This window comes from Nicotiana attenuata, unplaced genomic scaffold (genome assembly GCF_001879085.1).
Source record: "Nicotiana attenuata strain UT unplaced genomic scaffold, NIATTr2, whole genome shotgun sequence".
Classification (NCBI taxonomy): Eukaryota; Viridiplantae; Streptophyta; class Magnoliopsida; order Solanales; family Solanaceae; genus Nicotiana; species Nicotiana attenuata.
The window spans coordinates 363696-385094 of record NW_017670318.1 but is presented as its reverse complement, the minus strand read 5'-3'; the positions used below and the strand labels follow the sequence as shown (position 1 = coordinate 385094).

The 21399-nt window shown below is 42.4% G+C and overlaps 1 protein-coding gene across 1 annotated transcript; it reads left to right on the top strand.

The window, feature by feature from the left end:
* The first annotated feature begins 2011 nt into the window (after positions 1-2011).
* Positions 2012-6976, top strand: LOC109237771 (65-kDa microtubule-associated protein 1-like). The gene is made up of 10 exons (XM_019404141.1): positions 2012-2154; positions 2933-3025; positions 3164-3367; positions 3491-3739; positions 3826-4041; positions 4437-4592; positions 4680-4991; positions 5674-5761; positions 6066-6214; positions 6359-6976. The coding sequence occupies exons 2-10, from the start codon at positions 2954-2956 to the stop codon at positions 6653-6655; spliced, it is 1743 nt and encodes a 580-aa protein (XP_019259686.1). The 5' UTR covers positions 2012-2154; positions 2933-2953; the 3' UTR covers positions 6656-6976.
* Positions 6977-21399: the final 14423 nt, after the last annotated feature.

Here is a 21399-nt window from a genome sequence, read left to right as displayed (position 1 = left end):
CAGTACTACTGATAGACTAAGAGACTAATGACTATTTATCAACCTTCCACCCTAATTCTCAACCTCCACCCATCTTTATCGAGGGTCATGTCCTCGGTAAGTTGGAGCAATGACATATCCTGCCTAATCACCTCACCACATTACTTCTTTGGCCTACCCCGACCCTTCCTTAGACCCGCCATAGTTAACCTCTCACACCTCCTGACCGGGGCATCTATGGGTCTCATCTGCACGTGCCCGAACCATCTCAGCCTCATTGCCGCAATTTGTCCTCCATCGAGACCACCCCCACCTTGTTCCTAATAAATTCGTTTCTAATCTTGTCGTTTCTGGTATCCCCACACATCCATCTCAACATCCTTATCCCAACTACTTTCAGCTTCTCCTGTATTCTCGTTGCATATCGATCAAATATTTAATGTCCCACCAATTGGAAGCTAGACTAGCCTCGACATAAATATCTTGCGAGTATTATCTAGTTTTAGTAATAAGATATTTTACTCAATTAGGAATAATTGTTAAAGAAATTTTGTTTAGATGTTGTACAGACAAATATTCTCGTCACTTAAAAAATAGTAAAAATATATGAAATGTATATCACAAATGAATATTCTATAAACCTTTTTGTGTTGAATTCAAGAGCGCCGTTTAGATCGTCCATTTTTCATTATGAAAGTGAAATTGTAAATATAATTATTTAATATTTGAAAGAACGTGGGATCATAATAATTGAACATTTTGTCTGCTAAAAAGTAGAATATAAGAATTCGAAAGAGTAAAAATGGAGTTTTTGAAACTTATTATGATATGCACCAAATTTTGCACCAAATCCAAATTTGGTGTAAAATTTGGTGTTTTTTTTTGCTCCAATGGAACACCAAACCTTGCACCATTATAGTGCATGAATAGTGTTGCACCAAATTTGGTGCAACACTATTCTCACACCAAATTTGATTTATTATTATTTTATTCATCTTTTTATTTTTTGGACTTTTAATTATCATATATTGTGTATATAATTAATTTTTATATTAAGAACTTTATAATTTTAATTTTATATCCTATTTTTTTTTATATATTAATTTTTGTATATATTATATTTATATAAAATTATAAGTTAATTTTATTATTATTATAATTATATAATAAGAAATATAACCATTATTTAAAAATAAAAAATGCAAATGTAAGATATCTAATTAAATTTGAGTATGATGTAATATTTATTTAATTATCTTTTATCAATGATTTCATATTTAGTTGATTTACCCTTTAAAATATTTTTGTAATAAATGGTTATATAAGTGGTGAATGTGAATTATATATAATGAATATGGAAAAAAGAAAAAAGATAGTATTTGTTTGAAGGAAATAAAAAATAAAATTTAAATAGAAGATAATAATATAATATAGAAGAGAGAGAAGAAATATTATTTTTTTGGCGTAAAAAATGATGTAATGGTTGGAGTAAATTTGGTGTTACACCATTTTAGTGTGAAATTTGGAGATGGTCTAAGTAAGACTTTTATTTTAAAAAAAGTGATCAATATGCTATTCATAACTAGAGTTAGTTTGATTGACAATTAAAGTAGTGTAATTTTTATTGGATGATAAGACATGGTTTGGCTTTCACTTCAATTTTATACATGCACTTTTATTTTTCTATTTTATTTGAAATTATAAATTTTTATAGTTACATAAATAATATAACATATTTTAAAATCATAAAATATAGAATTTATTTTTCTTTAAATTTATGCTCAATTAAATAGGACCAAAGAAAATAAAAAAAGAATAGATTTTCATTTATCAATGTTCCCAAAATGACAATTCTCGTTTTGCGTTTTGACCAGTAACACCAAAACCAGGTCTGGTCAAGCCAGTCAAATGTCCGTTTCTACATTTTCCACTGGCCCTCAGTGTCAAGATGGTAATTTGAACCGAATACAGTGGCAAGTGTTAAGAAATATTTTGTATTCCTCTTCTCTATTTTTCAAGTCTGAATGTATATCCTTTTCTCTGTCCTTCACTTAAGCTTCCCCACCCACCCCCTTGTCTCCCTCCGTACTCTGATTGACACAAACACTCATATACTGATTCTCAAGTGAAACCTGTAGATCTGAGCCCAAAATCTTCCCTAAAACCCTAATCCGGGTAAGCATTCTCTTCATTTCAGCTCTCTGTTGTTGTTTTTCCTTTTAGAATGAGCAATGAGCTACGTATTTATTGTGTAGCTATGGCTTTTTGAATAAACTTCTTTTGAAAACGATTCACTGAGATCTAAGTGATTTTCGAGTTACTATGGCGTTTTGGTTGTTGTGAATGTACTTTTTTGGCCTTAAATTTATGTGCATTTGTGTATATGTGAGGGCTTAGAGTTGGATATTCTCTACTTAGTTGGAGGATTTTCCGGTTTATTTTTGCTTTACTCAAAATTATAATGCTTTCCTCATAGTTGTATTTTAAGCCAAGGTGAAAATCAAAAAGATAAGAATTGATTCCTCCCCATATCTAGAACTTAGTAGAGGTGTTAAACCAATTTTTAAGAAATGTAGAGTACTTTTTGGCCTGCTAATATGGAGTGACAGCTCAATAGCTCATTTTAGTGTTGTGGTTATGCTATTTATCCTGTGTAACTTTCTGCAAATTTCATCATCAATCCCTGAGATATGTGTTCTAGGTCGCCCCCAAGGCTTAGTTCAAGTGGCACATGTTGAGGGACTTGTAACATAAGTTCATAGGTTCGAGCCATGCGAACTAAGCCTGGTATTTATGTGGAGAAGGTTAGAGAAGCGGACTCATTATCCTGGAGTTCTGAAGGCTGCGGTTGTCCTAAGGGCAGGCCCCAGATGGATTACTCGGTCATCAAAAGAAAGAAAGATATATGTATTCTAGGTTGAAATCTTAGCTTGGTGTTTGGAATCATTTTCAGGATTGGTCCAAGTGAGTGAAGATGGCAGAAGCAGATGCTCAAGCTCCTGTTCTTGACGAAACAACTTGCGGTTCCCTACTACAAAAGCTGCAGGCAATTATTTATTTATTTATTTGTGGATTTAGCCTCAGTGTTTTAACTAATTATTTAAAGGAACCAATCAAGTATTCTCTTAATGTATATACTATATGATGTAGCTGATGTCTGAAAGAAATTTGTCTATTGATGCAGCAAATTTGGGATGAGGTCGGTGAAACTGATGACGAGCGGGACAATATGCTTCTTCAGATAGACCAAGAGTGCCTGGATGTCTACAAGAGAAAGGTTGACCAGGCTGTGAAGTCACGGGCTCACCTTCTTCAGGCATTGGCAGATGCCAAACTTGAACTCTCCAGGCTGCTATCATCCCTGGGAGAGAAGACATATGTTGGCATTGTGAGTGACCTTTACTTCATTTTTGTTTTGGATGGACAGAACTACTTATACTTATTTTTGTTTGAAGTCATAATGTTGCTTGCTTTTTCTTATGTCTGTTTCCCTTCCTGTGATTGATTCTAGCCTGAGAAGACTTCAGGTACAATCAAGGAACAACTTGCAGCTATAGCACCAGTACTGGAAAAACTGTGGGAGCAGAAAGATGATAGGATAAAAGAGTTTTTTGATGTTCAATCACAAATTCAGAAGATAAGCAGTGAGATTGCAGGAACTCGCGAGCAAGTTGAGAGTCTTACAGTGGACGAATCTGATTTATCTCTTAAAAAGTTGGATGAGTTTCAGGCACAACTTCAAGAGCTCCAAAAAGAGAAGGTATAACAACAAGAGAATACTTATAGTCTGCTTATCTCGTTTTGCTTCCTGTTAGATACTCAATACCTTCTTGTTTGATCTTGCAGAGCGAGAGATTACACAAGGTCCTTGAACTTGTCAGTACCGTGCATGACCTTTGTGCTGTTCTTGGCATGGACTTCTTCAGTACTGTCACAGAAGTTCACCCAAGCCTGAATGATTCAACTGGTGTACAGTCAAAAAGTATTAGCAATGATACTCTGTCAAGTCTGGCTAAAACTGTCTTAGTATTAAAGGAGGATAAGAAGCAGAGATTGCATAAGGTAAATGTCCTTACTCTTTTAAGTTGATCATTTCACTATTCTTATTATTGCTTCTCATAATGTTCCGAATACATTGGACATATTTTGCAATGTACATTCTTCAAAATTTGGATCCTCCGAGCACTACTCGTCTATACTGCTTAAACAGAATATCTCACTCTCTGCTTGCCCATCCTATGTGCATGGCTGGAGTTTCTTTCCTTAGAATTGTTTCAGTCTATTTGGACCTTGCACAATTCATTCAACTGCATATGACAGCAGTAGACAGTACTTAGTTTAGCACTTTACTTCAAACATGTTATAGCCAGTTATCTCTTTTGTCCATGTGATGGACCTTTCACTCAGCCCCCACCTCTTTGGATTCCACTCTCTTCTGATTGTATTCCCTCTTGCAGCTTCAAGAATTAGCAACTCAGCTAATCGATTTATGGAATTTGATGGATACCCCAGAAGAAGAAAGGAGCTTGTTTGACCATGTTACCTGCAACATATCAGCTTCAGTAGATGAAGTGGCCATTCCAGGGGCTCTTGCTCTTGATCTGATTGAACAGGTATTAGGAGGTGGAGATTGATCTTAGAATCCACTTCAAGTGCTTTAATAGCTTGTCACTAACTGCTTTTCTGTTGTTATTGTCAAGGCTGAAGTAGAAGTTGAAAGGCTTGATCAACTAAAAGCTAGCAAGATGAAGGAGATTGCTTTCAAAAGGCAGGCTGAACTGGAAGACATTTATGCTCGTGCCCACGTAGAGATTGATACCGAGGCTGCTCGAGAAAAAATTATGGCACTGATCGATTCTGGGAATGTTGATCCTGCAGAGTTACTAGCTGACATGGACAATCAGATTGTAAATGCAAAAGAAGAGGCTCATAGCAGGAAAGAAATATTGGATAAAGTTGAGAAATGGATGGCAGCTTGTGAAGAAGAGAGCTGGCTTGAAGACTACAACAGGGTATATTCTCTTGTATTCTTCATGTTGTCTTTCCTCTCCTTTTTTTGTGTGTCTATAAGTTCTTCATGCGGTCTTGTAATTGAGCATATGAGATGAGTAGAACTTGATTTATCAGTAATTCAGTACATCCGGCAGAGCTTGATTTGTCAGTGTATTCTGTAGAGAATGCACCCTTTTTCATCCTTTCACTTTTTTGATATGCTTCAAAATATATAGTTCCTAGTGGTCCAGTTCAAGAAGCTGGTAAAGCATTCTAATGAGAGTGTGAACTGAGATCTCTTGAACAGTACTGGTTTGCTACTTCTGTAATGGAAATCTAAAGGAAGAAGCTGCATATGAATGTCAATATGGTCATCCCATTTAAGATAAAAAGTAACTGACGGCAATGGTGAAACTTGCTAACTTTTATACACTTATGTGGTACATACAATTATATGCTACTAATCTGTAGTAGAGGTCTGTACCAAAAACACAATTTTGGTTCTTCCCCAGCACTTCTATGTTATTTGGTAACTAAGAAACTACAAGTAAGTGAAGTTTGCTATTTATATGATTTAAAACCAAAAACATTTTGGTATTTGGGTAAAATGGGGTTTCCATGCCTGTCGTTCATCAAATCAACATAAAGGTATCTCTCCCTGGGAATCATGATGATAACATGTCATAAATAATGGTGAAACAGGACGACAACCGATATAATGCAAGCAGAGGAGCACACTTAAATTTGAAGAGGGCTGAAAAGGCTCGGATATTGGTCAATAAAATTCCAGGTAAATCCCGAATTCATATTACATCAATGTTAAAACTGCATATTTTGGGTATTGGTGTTGGCTCTGCTTGATATATTTCTGGGATGATGCAAGTACTTTTCAGTTGGACCAAGGATTTCTTTAAGGATCTATCTTAGTGTCTTTCATTACTTAGTTCAGCTTTCCATTTTAAAGAGCTCAAGGATTCTTTCTTACTTGACTTAGAAGTTCAACAATTTAAGACCCATTGCCTTTCTGTGCTAAACAAGATTCATTTTACTGGTGCATATGTCGCTGAGTCTGAATATAAAATTTGGTTATGCAGCTCTTGTGGACTCCTTGGTTGCAAAAACCAGAGCATGGGAGCAAGAGAGGGACACCACATTCACTTATGATGGCGTTCCTCTACTTGCCATGCTAGATGAATATATGATGCTCAGGCACGACAGAGAAGAAGAGAAAAGAAGGTTGAGGGTAAGTCCACGTCTCTTACGGTGATATCGCCTCTTCTGGAGTTAATTGGTGAAGAGAAGCTTGACTTTGCATTAATATTTTGCTTGTCATTATACCAAGAATAGTTTGAAGGCCTCACTAAATGTTTCATTTGATATTCGGCAGGACCAGAAGAAGTTCCATGAGCAGATAAGCAAAGAAGAAACAGTATTTGGATCAACGCCAAGCCCTGCTCGACCACTTGGTCCGAAGAAGGTAACAGGCCAACGATCAAATGGCAGTGCCAATGGGCCAACAAGCAGAAGGCTGTCACTTAATTCCCACCAAAACGGTTCCAGGTCAACTAATAAAGATGGGAAGAGAGACACCAGACCAATTGCTCCCCTGAACTATGTCGCCATGACAAAGGATGATGCAGCCTCTCACATTTCTGGAAGTGAGCATAGTCCTAGTACTCCTTAGTAACTGCTGAACAAGAGATGTGTAACTCATATACCATTATGATGTCTTCTATTGTCATTACTAGTCTAGTTCATGTAGTAGGATAAATATGTGGACAGTGAGTGATCAGAGAGTAGACCTAATAGTTTGTGCTATAGTCATTAATATCAGAAAGTTTCTCGAAATATTGGCTCTTGTTATGAGAAAACGGAGCTCTATACAACACTATAGTGATGTGATATCTGATCATCGTCTAGGGACTAGGAGCATTTTTGTTACAACTGGGTAGTTGTAGACTAGCCCTGTCAACTTAGAGGGAAGAACATTGATTGCTCAAGATTAGTTTGATTTAGTCTCAATTATGACAGGAATTGGAGGAACGCAGGTGAGGTGATGGTATGAGAGATAGCTACCATATGTAATGCTTATCCAAGCAATGCAAATCTCTTTAGTTTGAGTATCGATGTGCAAAAGTGAGGTGTTATTCTAGGGTTTGAGCGAAATCCTTCAGTTGATTTTATTCCGGGATGGAGTATATTATGATTCTATAAATGTAGCGACTCTAGACCTGGGCAATTTGAACATTAAGATTAGAAAAGATAATCTAAAGAAATATATTTGATAGGACTCCTTTAACTATTAAATTCATGTAGTTGATTGAGTACTATCTAAATCATTTTTGATAAGCTTTGCCAATTGTCCAAAATGATGTAGTAATAATATCCTTCTTGATGAATAACATTAGACAAGTAGCTGTAGAATAGTAATTCAGTTGGAGGTAATAGGTGTTTGACCAAAAATACGAATCTTAGTTCAAATAATTAAATTTATGTAAACAAGGGTTAATCTTAGCTAATAATAATATTCTTAGATCTTAGTTTTAGAAGAGGCAATTGATATCATACGGATTTGGAGGGACAGTAATGGTATCACGTGATAAATGTTCTGGAAAATCAGGAATAGTTATGTAGCATATAATATTCACTGAACAACAATAAATGACATTTAAGTAAATAGGAGGAATGGTTCATTCAATAAAGAGTGGAATAAATGAATCTTCCACCTGACAATGATTGATAGACAAATCCTTGAACAATCGAGGATTTCTCGAATCTGATGGTAAAGTGCAGAGAAGAATTTCAGTGAAAAGGTGATCTTTGTATCAAGTGAGAGCCGAATCTTTTTTTGTCAAAGTGTCTTTCTTACAAATGAATATCACATATCCCTTACCCTTGTCTACTTTTCTATTTATATGGGACATGTTACTAGAAAACCCTAATAGTACAAGTGCAGAGAAATCCACTAGAATATTCTCTTTAGTATCCTATCTTAGAAAATAGCATTACTGCTCCACCAACGGTACTTGACCTCGACCTCGCCCCCTGTTGACGCCTCGATTACGGCTCTCGTCGACTCTTTGGCCGCGGACTTTGCTGTTTCTTGGACCATCTTGGCAAACGATGATTTGGGGATTTTTCCCTCAAAGATCTTTGCCTAAATATTCTAAAGGAGGGTTTTGACCCATACAGTTAGTCCCTCCGCTTATTGAGGCCGGCTTCGGGCGGACTTGATGAGCGGACTTTGTTCACTGTGGTCGAAATGATTGAGTGACCTGTGCGGGTCATGGTGGTTACGACGAACTGCCCTTCGTGAGCTGCGAATCTCAAACGCTTCGATTCTCACGGTCGGTTTGTTAGAGTTGTGCTGTCCACAAATTAGGATGACGTCATGATGCCATGCGTCATCATGGTGCGTATTCCTGATGCACTGCCTCGTTTTGCGTGTGACTCCTGATTGAACCTGTCGTTTCGGTTCTGGTGCCAGGTAATGATGAGCCAATTTTTCGGTTCTGGTGCCAGGTCTCTACAAATAGAGATGTTGGGGCATGACTTTAAAGTTTCAAATTTCTTGCTTCGAAACCCTATATCCTCTTCTTTCTCTTCCATTGCCTTACACTTTACCCTTCTTTTCCAGCGCTCCCCATCGTTTTTAGTCCTCCATTGTTTGATACTCCCCTCTCTTTCGTTAAAACATGTATAACATACCTTCTGAATCTAGTGAGGGAAGTGATGCGATCCCTCTAGCGATGGTGTTTCCTCCTTACGCGGAGAATGTTCCAGCCGCAGTCGAGGATGGGAGCATTCCAACGGTGGAGGAGATAGTTCCTGGCAACCCCGATACTAGGTCTGATTTTTCCAAATTGCTTGATGTCGACCCTAGAACCTTTCGATTGGCGATGACAGAGGCTGATTTGGTAGAGCTTAAGTCTAAATACGGCCTCCCCAATCACATCGAGTTAATCCCGATTGAATGGGATACAGTGCAGGTCCACTGTCCTGGGTACTGCGCCTTCTACGCCTACCCTTTTCACGTCAGCTACACTCTTCCTCTCCTTCTGCTGGTGGAGGAATTTTGTCTCTATTACGGCATTTGCCCGGCTCAGCTCGCGCCGTATGTTTACAAACTCATAAGGATGCTCACCAATTTACGGAGCTGGCCGAGGTCGAACTCACACTTCGACATTTAACGCACTTGTTCGCCCCAACTTTTATAGGGGGACGATGTTGAATCTTCGCCACCGAGGAGGTAAATTCTTGTTGGTGAAGATGGATGACAAGGCTAATCGCTAATTTTGGTTCAACTTTTTCTTTGTTAGAACTGAGGATATGGTGGCCAACGCCAATAGTTTTCCTGAGGCTTGGAATCGCACTCGTAAGTACATATCTTCCTGGTTTGTGGGTATCTGATTTTTCTTTCGTGTTTGGCCGTGATTCTGACCTTCTGTCCTTTTCGTGCAGCTAAACGTTAACCTTTCCCCTTTGGTCGATGATATTTTCGACTGGGTAGGTCGGCTCCCCCCTCACATCGTCGGGATACGCGAGTGGTTGGGTTTCTTCAAGAGGTTTGGGGCTCCTCTCCCTTTGACTGGTAAGTCATTTTTGTCGCCTGCGTCTTAGTTATTTCTCCTTTTGGTTTACTCTGGCTGACCTTCTTCTTTCTTTGTATTTTCCTTAGCTTCAGCCAAGGGGGTCCTCGAAGTGGTCGAAAGCTCCCGTGCCCGCGTTCCGAAAGAGGAAAGGCACTAAGCCCTTGGCTTCCACCTCCTCCTCGACTGTGGCCAACTCTGCTCGTGCCCCAGTCCCCCCCGGTGCTGCTTCTAGTCTTGCTTATTCCTCGGCCCCGGGACCTCGGCCTCTTCATTTTACCTTCTTATAGATGACGACGACGAGCTTGTACCTGATGAGGAAGATTTGATGCCTCGCAAGAGGAGGTCCGTAGATACTGGTGATGGGGTCGCCCGGGCTATTGATTTAATGGAGGGTGATTTTTCGCTATGCGAGACGACGACTATTATCATAGTAGACGACATCGAGCCGGTGTTTGAGATTCCGAGGTTGGCGGATGCCGACGTGGGTACGTCTCTTCCCTCTGTGATGACGGAGGCAGAAGGGCTAGCCACTGGAGTTCTCGATACTTCGCGGCAAGAGGAGTCGCTAACTTCACGACCAACTGATGATACTTCTTTGTCGGCCGATAAGAGAGGCAAAGGCATTGTTGAGGAAGGATATGAGACGGGTTCGGTCGTTGATGCGGACCAACTGAAGATATTCGAGGAAGAGTTTACCCAACTTGAGATAAGGTTGGAGGGGTCCATGAGGACTATCGCGATCCCTATGGATCGTCATCTGCTGAGGAATACAAAGGACGTAGTCCCTGGCCTCAGACCCTTTTGTTCCGAGATAGAGGGTAAGACCTTAAATAACTGGATGACGTGACCTTGTCGAGGAGCATTGTCGGCCTTGCTCTTAAAGTGAGTGTTTAGTGTTTTGTTCTTCTCCTCTTTTTGTCTTTTTTTTTCCGGGGTATTTTCATTTCCGACTCACTTCTTTTCTTTTTGTGATTGCAGACGATGATTTTGGAGATCGAGAGCGTCCGGAGGGAGGAGAAGCGTAGAGCAATATTTGTGAGGTTGAAAAACAAGTACCTCGAGTATCGCATCAAGTACCGAGAGTTTTGCAGGTGATTTGGTGAGAGTGGCGATCTGCAGGCCCTCCGTAATGAGTTGAAGGAGAAGCGAAGTGTAGCATTCTAGAGGGGTCGTTGAGGAGTAGGGAAGAGGAGCTTGAGGTCAGCAGGGGCGTGGAGGCCCAATGCAGTAACCTTCAAGCACAAGTGGTCGAGCTGCGCATGTAATTGGAGGAATGCCGGCTTCAGCTGGAAGGTCTCAATAGTGAAGTCGCTGAGAAGCAGAGTGAGCTTGAGAAGGCGGAATCTTTTCGTTTGGACGCTTAGAGGAAATTGGAGATGCTTGAGCTAGCGAACAACACCCTTTAGGTCGAGCGGGAGAATGACAGTCCATGGCAAAAGCTATGGAAGATCGATTAGAGGGGAGGATAAAGACCTCCTTCATGATCGAGTGGTCGCATTAAAAGCTGAGAAGGCTCAACTGCTTGCACAAACCTCTTCTTCTCGTACTTCGGATTTTTTTGAACGTTTCTCGAGATTTGTATGAGGAATGGATTCACGCTGAGGCTCAGTTGGATGTGTATCAAGATTTGCATAAAGCGGGGTCCGTTTCTGAAGGTCGCCCTCAAAGATGTTCGTGTTCGAGTCGCTTGCGGGTATGATCCCGCTACACCTGAGGCGATGAGGGGGATGATGAGGGTGTAGATCGGCTTGAAGAGGACGCTTAGTATGATGCCCCTTATCCCGAGGACGGCGAAGGTAGGGGTGATGGAGGTGGCGAGGGCATCAGTGGCCAAGGTGGTGAAGGCACTAGAGATCGTGATGGTGGCAATTTAGTAGTTTTATTTTTTCCTTGTAACCGTTCGTGTACTTTTGCCGACGTCTTCATGAGCGTTTGTAAAAATGTTTAAGTATGAAATGTCAAAGTTGTTTTCTGCATCTCCTTCCCTTCCTGCGATTTACTTTTTGTACTTATATGTTTTTGCTTCTATTGTTTGCTTGTTTTTGCTTTTTCCTTCGTTGGTGTTGCTTTTTAGCTAGCCGTGGCATTGAGGACGATTACACGTTGTTTCTTCTATTTTTTGTGTTGTGATGCGGCCGAGGGCCAATAGGTGTTTGTTTGATTGCAATTGAACGGGGTTGAACGTAACCTTTCATTAGTATTGCGGTCGAGGGCCGATAGGTGTTTGTTCGAATGGGTCGAACATAACCTTTCATTAGTATTGCGGCTGAGGGCCGATAGGTGTTTGTTTGAACGGGTCGAACATAACTTTTCATTAGTATTGCGGCCGAGGGCCGGTAGGTGTTTGTTCGAACGTAACCTTTCATTAGTATAGCGGCCGAGGGCCGATAGGTGTTTGTTCGAATGGGTCGAACATAACCTTTCATTAGTATAGCGGCCGAGGGCCGATATGTGTTTTTTCGAACGGGGTCGAACGCTGACCTTTCATTAGTATAGCAGCCGAGGGCCGATAGCCTTAACATGGAGAGGGTGTGATGATAAGCATAAATTTCTTATTGCTTTGATATTGCTGCTTTGGTTACATACTTGGAGAAATTTACAGATTTTTGGGCGTTGGCTGGCGTTCCAGTCCCAGTCCCAGTCCCAGTCTATCTAGTCCCTTCATTGGCCGACCTTGAGAGTATTCTTTCGCATACTTCAACTCGAAGCGTTCCCTCCGTCGCCTCGTTAAAAACCTCCTTGAGAAAACCCAACTCGGATAAAACTCAAGTGAAGGAAAAAAGAGTACAACTTGGGAGATGTTTTTTCACTCAGAAGTTGAAGTATTTGAGGTGGTTGATTTCCTTCCATTATCTCTAGTTGGAATGAACCCTTATTTGCTCTTGCTATGATTTTTTATGGACCATCCCAGTTCATTCCTAATTTGCCTTCTCGGGGATCTTTACTCACTAGAGTTTTTGCTTTTAGTACGTAGTCCCCGACTTTGAGCAGTCTGATTGTGTCTGGGCGACCATTCTTATGTAGTCCATATCTCTTCATTCGTCAACCTCGTCGAGTTCCTGCCTCCTGCTCTCGTCGTTACTTGTACCGCTCTCATGGGAGTACCTTAAGCTGGGTTCTCCGAGCTCGACCGGTATTACTGCCTTGGTCCTATAGGACAAAGAGTAGGGCGTCTCTCCTGTGCTCGTTTTCGGAGTGGTTCGATAGGCCCATAATACCTCTGGTAGTATTTCCGGCCACAGTCCCTTGGCACCTTCGAGCTTCTTCTTCTTCATGATGTTTAGAATTGACTTGTTTGAGGACTCTGCTTGTCCGTTACTTGCAGGGTGATATGGGGTCGAGAATATCCTCTTGATATGCCATTTTTCGAAGAATTCAGCGGTTTTCTTTCCTGTGAAATGGAGTCCGTTGTCGCAGCTGATTTCCTTAGGTAGGCTGAACCATCATATAATGTTTATCCATATAAAGGTGATTACTTCCCGTTCCCGTATTTGGGCGAATGCTCCTACTTCACCCACTTAGAGAAATAGTCAGTTAAAACCAAAAGGAATCAAACGTTACCTCGCCCCGCTGGGAGGGGACCCACGATGTCCATTCCCCATTTGATGAACGACCAAGGTGAGGTGACCGAGTGGAGATGTTCGCCTGCTTGGTGAATCATTGGGGCATACTTTTGGCATTTCTTCGTGAAGTCTGCGACATCCTTTTTCATGGTAGGCCAGTAATATCCCGCTCGTATGAGGCATCTGACCAGTGCTCGATTGCCGGTATGAGCCATGCGATGGCCTTCGTGGACTTCTTCGAGGACAAGTTGAGTTTGGTTTGGGCTCAAGCACTTCGCCAGTGTAACGACCCGGCCGGTCGATTTGAGAATTAACGCCCCGATCCCCTATTAACTGCTTTCCCCGTGTCTTTTTCTGCTATTGTGATTTGCTGGGATGGTTCATCTTGAGTTTCAGAGTGTTTTGGGACACTTAGTTCCTAAATGAGAGTTTAAGTCTTAGAATTTGGACCATAGTCGGAGCAGTGTGAAGACGACTCCAGAATAGAATTTTGTTAGCTCCGTTGGGTGATTTTGGGCTTAGGGGCATGTCCGGATTGTATTCTGGAGGTCCCTAGCTTATTTAGGCTTGAGATGGCGAAAATTGAAATTTTGGAGTTTCGGGTCGATAGTGGAAATTTTGATATCAGGGTTGGAATCCATTTCCGGAAGTTGGAGTAGGTCCATAGTGTTGAATATGACTTGTGTGCAAAATTTGGTGTCAATCGGACGTGGTTTTGTTAGTTTCGCCATCAGTTGTAGAATTTTGGAAATTCAAGTTCATTAGGTTTGGATTGGAGGGTGATTCGTAGTTTTAGCGTTGTTTGATGTGATTTGAGGACTCGACTAAGTTTGTATGATATTTTAGGATTTGTTGGTATGTTTGGTTGAGGTCCCAGGGGCCTCGGGTGTGTTTCGGATGCTTAACGGATTTGATTTGGGACTTAGGCATTTTCTGAAGTTGCTGAACCTGTTGTTTTCGCACCTTTAGATTTTGGACCGCAGGTGCGGTGCCGCATAAGCAGCTGGGTAGCCGCAGAAGTGAAAATGGAGCTAGAAAGCAAGGACCGTAGGTGCGGCTGGGGGACCGCAGATGCGGCCCAGTGGCCGCAGAAGCGGCCCCAGCCCGGATAAGTGACTTCCGCACCTGCGATGATTTTTCCGCAGGTGCGGGACCGCAGATGCAAAAATCGCTGGGAAGAAAAGGGGAGTTCGAGGGTTTGAGATTTTATAACACAAAGTTTGATTTGGAGCTCGATGTGAGGCGATTTCTCGAGGAATTTTGAAGGAGAACTATTAGGTAACGAATTCTAACTCCATTTTGGATCATATACCTTAATCTATTGTTATCTTCCTCATCTAATTAAGGAATTTGAGGGTGGAAGTTTGGAAATGGGGGAAAAAAGTTCCCCAATTGAAAATCTGAGTTTTTAATAGGAATTTGACGTCGGATTGGGATGATTTTTGTACGAGTGTACTCGTGAGTGAATGTGTGTTCATAATTTGTGACTTTTACCTGATTTCGAGACGTGGGCCCGGGGAGGATTTTTGGGCGTTTTTCCTATTTTCTTACCCTAGCTTGATTTGATTAGTTAAATTAGTTACTTGTAGTAATATTTACATTAAGCAATTGGTTTGATAAGATTTGGGCCATTCAGAGTCGGATACTTGTGGCAAGAGCGTGATATCAGGTTTATTTGAGCGGTTCGAGGTAAGTGGCTTGCCTAACCTTGTGTTGGCGAACTTCCCCTTTAGGATGTTTGGTATTATTTGATGTGTGAGTGCCGTGTACGTGAGGTGACGAGTACGTACACGGGCTATTGTTGCAAAAATCCCATTTTTCCTACTTAATCATAAACTGTTTTCCCTTGTTAGATTGCACTACTATGTTTAGTTACTGAGATTAGATTAGGAAAGCATGCCTACGTGTTTTAACTGCTTATTTTGATTTATGTGCAACATGCTTAAGTGGACCCCTCTTTCCCCTTGTTTTGTTTATTCTAAACTGTATAATTTGATGCCGTACCTGCCATTTTTATCTTGAGCTGCATATTTACTTTGGGACTACAGACGTATTTCAGGAGATCCCCCTATCTTGCATATTTATTTTGGGACTACAGACGTATTCCGGAGATCCTGCAGCACTGCATATTTATTTTGGGATTACGGACGTATTTCGGGAGATCCCCCTATACTGCATCATCATTTCGGAGCCTACGGGACGATATCTCGAGAGAGTTTCCTGTTGTGTTTACTTTGTTCTGAGCCGAGGGCTCCCTTAATTGTTAAAATTGTGCAATTCCTTTAGTTGTTTTACCGTAAACTCTATTGATATCTTTTACTGCTTAATTTATTATATATACACTCCCTTTCCTGCACATGTTTTCGTGTGCACATCCAGGTACGAGCTATTAGCCTCGAAGTTAGTGCGTGCTTACTGATTACAGGAGACTTCAAAGTATTTCTGCCTGTGTCCGCAGATCCTCGGAGTCCCCTTCTATTCCCTCCTAGAGATTTCCTTTTTGTTTATCTTCAGACGTTTGTATAGAGCTATATAGTTTATAGAAGCTTGTGACTTAGCGATATTCCAGTTCTTGGGAGAATATTTTTTATATGCCGGGAGGCTCTACCTTGTTATTTACAATATGCTGTTTTAATTTTTATAGTAGTGTTTTCTTTAAATTTTCCATAATATTAGGCTTACCTAGTCGTAAAGACTAGGTGCCATCATGACATCTTCGGAGGGGTTAAATTGGGTCGTGACAAGTTGGTATCAGAGCTCTAGGTTCATAGGAGTCGTGAGTCACAAGCCGATTTATTAGAGTCTCGCGGATCGGTGCGGAGACGTCCGTGCTTATCTTTGGGAGGCTATGTAACTTTTAAGAACAATCATACTACATTGATTTCCTCAGGAGCCCTATTATGCACCGCCAGTATCCAGTATGCCTCCTGGTCGAGGTGCTATTACCGGCCAGACTAATAGGGCAGGTCTGATTTAGTCCCAGCCACCACGTCCTCCGAGGGGTTGCTTTGAGTGTGGTGATACTCGTCACATGGTTAGAGATTTCCCCAAAGCCAGGAGGGGCGCACCTCCACAAACTTATCACCTCCACGTGCTCCATCGAGTCCTCCAGCCATTCTCCAAGCCCTAGCTGCCGCTCCACCTCCTCAGGCAGCTCGAGGTGGAGATCGGGGAGGACGAGGTCACCCTACAGGGGGAGGCCAGGCTAGATACTATGCCCTTCCAGCCCGTACAGAGGCCGTCGCTTCAGACTCAATCATCACAGGTATCGTCCCTATCTGTCATGGGATGCATCAGTATTATTTGACTCAGGCTCTATGATTTAATATGTGTTTTCTTATTTTGCTCCACATTTGGGGATATCTCAGGATTCTTTCAGCTCCTGTGGGAGATTCTCTTGTTGTGGACCGCGTTTATCGGTCGTGTTTGATTACTCTTAGTGGTTTTGATACCGGAGACGATTTATTATTACTCAACATGGTAGATTTTGATGTTATCTTGGGCATGGACTGCTTGTCACCCCATTATGCTATTCTTGATTGTCACGCCAACGCTGGCTATGCCGGGTTTACCGCGAGTAGAGTGGAGGGGTACTTTATATTACACCCCCAGTAGATTTATCTCATTTCTTAAAGCTTAGCGAATGGTTTAGAAGGGGTGTGACGTGTATCTAGCTTATGTGAGAGATGTAAGTATTGATACCCCATACAGTTGATTTAGTTCCAGTAGTGCGGGTTTTTCCTGATGTATTCCCAGCTGATCTTCCGGGCATGCCGCCGACAGAGATATTGATTTTGGCATTGATTTGCAGCCGGGCACTCAGCCCATCTCTATTCCTCCTTATCGTATGGCCCCTCCTGAGTTGAAGGAGTTGAAGGAACAGTTACAAGAATTGCTTGATAAGGGCTTTATACGGCCCAGTGTGTCACCTTGGGGTGCTCCTATCTTGTCCGTAAAGAAAAAAGATGGTTCTATGCGTATGTGCATTAATTATCGCAAGTTGAACAAAGTTACAATGAAGAATCGATATCCTTTGCCTCGTATTGATGACCTGCTTGATCAGTTACAGGGTGCTCGAGCGTTTTCTAAGATTGACTTGCGTTCAGGTCATCATCAGTTGAAGATTCGGGAGCCAGATATCCCGAAGACTGCTTTCAGGACTCGGTATGGTCATTACGAGTTCCTTATTATGTCATTTGGACTGACCAATGCCCCAACAACATTCATGCATTTGATGCACAGTGTGTTCCGGCCTTATCTTGATTCTTTCGTCATTGTATTTATTGATGACATTCTGGTGTACTCCGGGAGTCGGAAAGATCATGATCAGCACTTGAGGACAATGCTCCAGACCTTGAGAGAAAAGAAATTATATGTAAAGTTCTCGAAATGTGAGTTCTGGTTGGATTCAGTGGTATTCTTGGGCCACGTAGTGTCTTGTGATGGGATTAAGGTAGATCTGAAAAAGGTAGAGGCAGTGCAGAGTTGGCCTAGACCGTCATTAGCTACGGAGATCCAAAGTTTCCTTGGGTTGGCGGGGTACTACCGTCGCTTTGTAGAGGGATTTTCATCTATTGCAGCACCTATGACCAGACTGACCTAGAAGGGTGCTCCGTTCAGGTGGACAGAGGAGTGTGAGGAGAGCTTTCAGAAGCTCAAGACCGCTTTGACTACAGTCCCAGTATTAGTATTGCCTACAGGTTTGGGGTCTTACACTGTTTATTGTGATGCCTTGAGGATTGGCCTTGGGGCGGTATTGATGCAGGACGGTAAGGTGATTGCCTACGCGTCTAGACAGCTGAAGGTGCATGATAAGAATTATCCTGTCCATGATCTCGAGTTAGCTGCTATTGTTCACGCCTTGAAGATCTAGCGTCATTATTTGTACGGTGTTCTTCGTGAGATCTACACTGATCACCAGAGTTTACAGTATTTGTTCAAGCAGACCTTAATTTGCGTCAGAGGAGGTGGTTAGAGCTGCTTAAGGATTATGACATCACTATATTGTACCAATTGGGGAAGGCCAATGTAGTGGCTGACGCCTTGAGTCGCCGGGCAGAGAGTTTGGGTAGTTTGGCATATCTTTTGGCAGCTGAGAGGCCCTTAGCCTTGGATGTTCAGGCCTTAGCCAGTCAATTCGTGAGATTGGATATTTTATAGCCTAACCGGCTATTAGCTTGTGTGGGTGCTCGGTCTTCTATTTATGACCGCATCAGGGAGCGCCAGTATGATGATCCCCAATTTCTATTTCTTCAGTACAGGGTTCGATGAGGTGACCTAGAGATGTGACTATTGGTGATGATGGCGTGATGAGGATGCAGGGCCAGATCCGTGTGCCCATTGTGGATGGGCTTCGGGAGTTGATTCTTGAGGAGGCTCACAGCTCGCGGTACTCTATTCATCTGGGTGTCGCGAAGATGTACTATGATTTGAGGCAGCACTATTGGTGGAGGACGATGAAGAAGGATATAGTTTGGTTTGTGGCCAAGTGTCTCAACTGCCAGCAGGTTAAGTATGAGCATCAGAGACCGGGTGGATTGCTGCAGAGGTTAGATATCCCAGAGTGGAAGTGAGAACGGATCACTATGGACTTTGTAGCTGGACTTCCGCGGACTTTGAGGAAGTCTGATGCTATTTGGGCGATCGTGGATCGGCTGACCAAGTCAGCTCATATTATTCCAGTGTTGACTACGTACTCTTATTAGAGATTGGCTGAGATTTATATCAGGGAGATCGTCCGCCATCACGGTATTCTAGTATCTATTATTTCAGACAGAGGTACTCAGTTCACATTACGATTTTGGAGAGCCGTACAGCAGGAGTTGGGTACTAGGGTGGAGCTGAGAATAGCCTTTCACCCTCAGACGGACGGGCAGTCCGGGCGCACGATTCGGAATCTTGAGGATATGCTCCGTGCTTGTGTGATGGAGTTCGGAGGGCCATGGGACCAATTCTTGCCTCTTGCAGAGTTTGCCTATAATAACAGTTACTAGTCCAGCATTCAGATGGCACCGTACGAGGCTTTGTATGGTAGGCGGTGCCGGTCCCCGGTGGGATGGTTTGAGCCGGGCGAGGCCTGATTGTTGGGTACAGATTTGGTCCACGATGCCCTGGATAAGGTGAAGGTGATTCAGGAGAGACTTTGCACAGCCCTGTCCAGGCAGAAGAGTTATGTAGATCGGAAGGTTCGCAATTTGGCATTTATGGTTGGAGAGCGGGTCTTGCTTCGGGTATCACCTATAAAAGGCGTCATGAGATTCGGGAAGAAGGGTAAGCTAAGCCTGAGGTTCATTGGTCCTTTTGAGGTATTGCGGCGTGTTGGGGAGGTTTCTTATGAGCTTGCCTTGCCTCCCAGCCTAGCAGGAGTTCTTCCGGTATTCCATGTTTCCATACTTCGGAAGTATCACGGCGATCCGACTCATGTATTGGATTTCAGCTCAGTCCAGTTGGACAAGGATCTATCTTATGTTGAGGAGCCAATAAGCATTTTGGACAGGCAGGTCAAGAAGCTCAGGTCAAAGAATATTGCTTCAGTAAAGGTCCAGTAGAGGGGTCAGTCGGTCGAGGAGGCGACTTGGGAGACCTAGCAGGATATGCGCAGCTGTAATCCTCATCTTTTCACTACTTCAGGTATGTCTCTATGCTCGTTCGAGGACGAACGAATGTTTTAAGAGAGGGAGGATGTAACGACCTGGCTGGTCATTTTGAGAATTAATGCCCCGATCCCCTATTAACTGCTTTCCCCATGTCTTTTTCTGCTATTGTGATTTGCCGGGATGGTTCATCTTGAGTTTCGGAGTGTTTTGGGACACTTAGTCCGTTAATGAGAGTTTAAGTCTTATAATTTGGACCGTAGTCGGAGCAGTGTGAATATTGCTCTGTAATGTAATTCTGTCGATTCCATTAGCTCCGTCGGATGATTTCAGGCTTAGGGGTGTGGCCAGATTGTGTTTTGGAGGTCCGTAGCTTATTTAAGCTTGAAATGGCGGAATTTGAATTTTTGGAGTTTCGGGCCGATAGTGGAAATTTTGATATCGGGGTCGGAATCCGATTCCGGAAGTTGGAGTATGTCCGTAGTGTTGAATATGACTTGTGTGCAAAATTTGGGGTCAATCGGACGTGGTTTGGTTGGTTTCGGCATCAGTTGTAGAAATTTGGAAATTCAAGTTCATTAGGTTTGGATTGGAGGGTGATTCGTAGTTTTAGCGTTGTTTGATGTGATTTGAGGACTCGACTAAGTTTGTATGATGTTTTACGATTGGTTGGTATGTTTGGTTGAGGTCCCTGGGGCCTCGGGTGTGTTTCAGATACTTAACGGATTTGATTTGGGATTTAGGCATTTTCTGAAGGTGCTGAACTTGTTGTTTTCGCACCTGCGGATTTTGTACCGCAGGTGCGGTGCCGCAGACGCGACTGGTTAGCTGCAGAAGCAGAAATGGAGCTAGACAGCAAGGACCGCAGGTGCGGCCGGGGGACCGCAGAAGCGGAACCGCAGATGCGGCCCAGTGACAGCAGAAGTGGCCCCAGCCCGGATAAGTGACTTCCGCACCTGCAATGATTTTTCCGCAGGTGCGGGACCGCAGAAGCGGCCCCATGACCGTAGATGCGGAAATCACTGGGCAGAAAAGGGAAGTTCGATGGTTTGAGATTTCATAACACAAAATTTGATTTGGAGCTCGGTGAGAGGCGATTTCTCCAGGGATTTTGAAGGAGAACTTTTGGGTAATGAATTCTAACTCTATTTTGGATCATATACCTTAATCTATTGTTGTTTTTTCATCTAATTAAGGAATTTGTGGGTGGAAGTTTGGAAATGGGGGAAAAAGTTCCCCAATTGAAAATCTGAGTTTTGAATAGGAATTTGATGTCGGATTGGGATGATTTTCGTATGAGTGTACTCGTGAGTGAATGGTGTTCATAGTTTGTGACTTTTACCCGATTCCGAGACGTGGGCCCAGGGAGGATTTTTGGGCGTTTTTCCTATTTTCTTACCCTAGCTTGATTTTATCAGTTAAATTAGTTATTTGTAGTTATATTTACATTATACAATTGGTTTGATTAGATTTGGGCCATTCGAAGTCAGATACTCATGGCAAGAGCGTGATATCGGGTTGATTTGAGCGGTTCGAGGTAAGTGGCTTGCCTAACCTTGTGTTGGGGAACTTCCCCTTTAGGATGTTTGGTATTATTTGATGCGTGAGTGCCGTGTACGTGAGGTGACGAGTACGTACACGGGCTATTGTTGCAAAAATCCCTTTTTCCTACTAAATCAT

Coding starts and splice junctions, on each gene's coding strand:
- LOC109237771 (XM_019404141.1), top strand. CDS start 2,954: ATGGCAGAAGCAGATGCTCAAGCTCCTGTTCTTGACGAAACAACTTGC. Junction 3,368..3,490: donor AGAAGACATATGTTGGCATT/GTGAGTGACCTT, acceptor GATTGATTCTAG/CCTGAGAAGACTTCAGGTAC. Junction 6,215..6,358: donor AAGAGAAAAGAAGGTTGAGG/GTAAGTCCACGT, acceptor GATATTCGGCAG/GACCAGAAGAAGTTCCATGA.